The sequence below is a fragment of the Monoraphidium neglectum genome, assembly GCF_000611645.1.
Source record: "Monoraphidium neglectum strain SAG 48.87 unplaced genomic scaffold scaffold05984, whole genome shotgun sequence".
Taxonomy (NCBI): Eukaryota; Viridiplantae; Chlorophyta; class Chlorophyceae; order Sphaeropleales; family Selenastraceae; genus Monoraphidium; species Monoraphidium neglectum.
The window spans coordinates 1-2,622 of NW_014007649.1; the positions used below are offsets into that span (position 1 = coordinate 1).

The following is a 2,622-nucleotide window of genomic DNA, read 5'->3' on the forward strand; positions in this document are numbered from 1 at the left end:
GGGGTTGCCGCGAGGGGCGACGGGTGGCAAGGGGGAAGGCGTAGCGGTCCGTCTCTCTGTGGACGCGCGCCGTCCCTGCTCTGGCGCAGAGGCGTCGCGCCCCAGGCTGCAGAATCCAATTTGTCGGCGTGCCGCCGCCCTCGGCCCCGCCTCGCCAGCGCACAATACAGTAGAGCAAACCCAGGTTGACAACTTCTTCCGCTCTCATCACCTTCTCTCTCTCTCGTTCCCTTCTCCCATTATCATCATCACTATTACTATCACTAGCATCACCATCATCATCACCATCCCCGTTGCCCTTGTTCCTGCCCCCCTGGCCCCCTGCACCCCAGTGGCGACCACCTGAGCCCGGCAGGGGAGTACAACCTGCGGCTGGGGGTCATGAAGGAGCTGCGGCCAGAGCTCATAGCGACACACTCCAGTGAGACCAGCCGCTTGAGATGGGCGCGAGGGGGTTGGGCCTCACGCTGCTTGTGTGCTATTGGGGCTCTGCAGCGTACGGTGTTTGCATGGTGGTGGGCAACCCAGGGGACCGGAGACGGGCCCGATGAAAGGGACCTCCCAGTTTATGCCAGGCGCCGCGCCTCGTCCGTCCCTCCGAGGCGTGACGAGGACCACTTTTTCACCTGCTAGCAGATTGCATGGCGCGGCATGGCGCCGCCTGGAGGCCTTCCCGCCCTCGAATCCCAAATCTTTACCCTGAACCCTGACACCCCGATTCCTCTGAAGCCGCCACGCCATCCCGCCTGGCAAGGTGACGTGCGCGTGTTTGAGGGCCACGCCTTCCTGGTGGAGGCGGCCGTCAGCGTGGGCGGCCGCGACATGAAGCCAGGGCTCAACATATACAGGTGGGGCACGGCCCGTAGTTGGGGCCTGGACGTGGCCCCTGTTGAGACCAACTGAGGATAGAAGTTCTAGGGTTTTTGGAGCCTGCATGCAGCTTGCTCGAGGGCCCCGGCTGCCACTTGGGCCGTGCAGGGTCAGGCAGGCAGACCGTCACAGGGTGGTGATATTGCGCAATTGTTCGGGCTGCGACTGGGCCCATCAGCTTTGGAGAGTCTCTTGATGCAAGACCGTGCCTGGCGCTTGGACGGCTGTCCTGGCACTGGCGTGCCTCGGGATGCGGCTGGGTTGCCGGATACTGTTTACCCACCTAGCAGGCTGACTATTGAGATGTTCACCCCGCCCCTGCCCCCGCCGCCGGCTTCGGTCAAAGGTTTGCCAACCGAATCCCGCTGCTGTTTGAGGGTGGCAATGACGTCATCACCAAGACCGCCGCCAAGAGGGTCAACTGGGCCACCTACAAGATCAACCAGCACACAGACAAGGTGCGCTGGCCCTGCTGCGGTGGTGCGTTGCCTGTCGTGTGTGTGTGAGAGAGAGTGTGTGTGTGTTTACTCTCAGGGTATACGCTTTTGTCAAAAGTGGTGTCGAACAATTGAGAGTGTCTGGTTTTTTTGGTTGGGTGGCAGCGGGTTTGGCATGGGGCCAGCAGTCATAGTTTTGGGCCCCAGTGGTGGGCGCCGCGAAGCGTCCCAGCCAGAGATGAGGCTGTTGGCCAAGCCGTGCCACCACGCCCGCCTGCAGCAACACCCCTTCCAACTTGAAACCAGGCATGCAATGATCCCGCTACAGGCCAGGCAGACATACCCCTGCTCAGACACGCCCCTCTCCCGCCCCCACCACCCCCAACTCTTCCGCGCCCCGCAGGTGGGGGTGTACGTGAGCATCGTGTCCACCAAGATCCCATTCAAGGTGGGTTGGAATCTGGATCATCACGCGCCAACTCGTCTGAACACCTTGTCTCTGCTCAGCTCCCATCTTTTTCAAGGCCCCCATCCTCAACCCTCAACTGTGGCAGGGGCGCTCTTTCACGCAGCGAGCCGACAGGCACCCCGTGCGTGCCTCGACCCCAAACCGCTCCCGCACTCCCTCCCCGCTGCGCCCTAAACCCTCGGCCCTAACCTTCAACCCCACCAACCGCTGCGGTCCACCCAGGGTGCGGGCAAGGAGTACATCGGCGATGACATCGAGGAGATGGTGGCGGCCGTCAAGGCGGCCCTCATGGCCTGCGGGCTGCAGCTCAAGGTAGGCCGTGGTTTGATGGGGTTGTGGGGGGGGGGGACGGTAGGCAAGGGGGGTATGAGAACGGCCTACATTCAGGAGAGCCTAGGGCTTCCGCGTGGCCCCACTGCTCCTGGACAGCAGCAGGAAGGGGTGCAGGCTTGCATGTGGTGGTGGTCACGTTGCATATTTGCTGTGCGCATTTCGATTGTTGCGTTGCAATTGTTTTGGGGAAAGCATCACTCTATGCCCCTGACGCCCAACGCGGGCGAGGGTCGCGCCGCGATGACAGACGACACGGGCCGCCGCTCCAAAAGCACACGCAGCCGCGTCCATTCTGCCGGCCACCCCGTCAACCCGCTCCCCACAGCCCCACCCCAACCTCCGACTGCCTTCACTCCAACCCGTCCCTTGCTCAACCCAACAGTCCGCCAAGCCATCTAGCCCGCATAACCGCCACCTGAATCCTCCCCGGCCCCTGAAGCCAGCCTCCACAGCTCACTCACTGGCCCCCTACCCCTCAAAGCATCGCCCTCGACCCATCACTGACCCCCACCC

At 62.9% G+C, this 2,622-nt stretch overlaps 1 protein-coding gene across 1 annotated transcript; it reads left to right on the forward strand.

Moving 5' to 3' along the window:
- Nucleotides 1-381: 381 nt before the first annotated feature.
- On the forward strand, nt 382-2,517 carry MNEG_16101 (hypothetical protein; the record flags this gene model as incomplete). Its single annotated transcript, XM_014035428.1, has 6 exons — nt 382-421; nt 755-848; nt 1,217-1,328; nt 1,711-1,755; nt 1,999-2,088; nt 2,509-2,517. 6 exons carry the CDS (start codon nt 382-384, stop codon nt 2,515-2,517), a joined length of 390 nt encoding a protein of 129 aa, XP_013890882.1.
- Nucleotides 2,518-2,622: the final 105 nt, after the last annotated feature.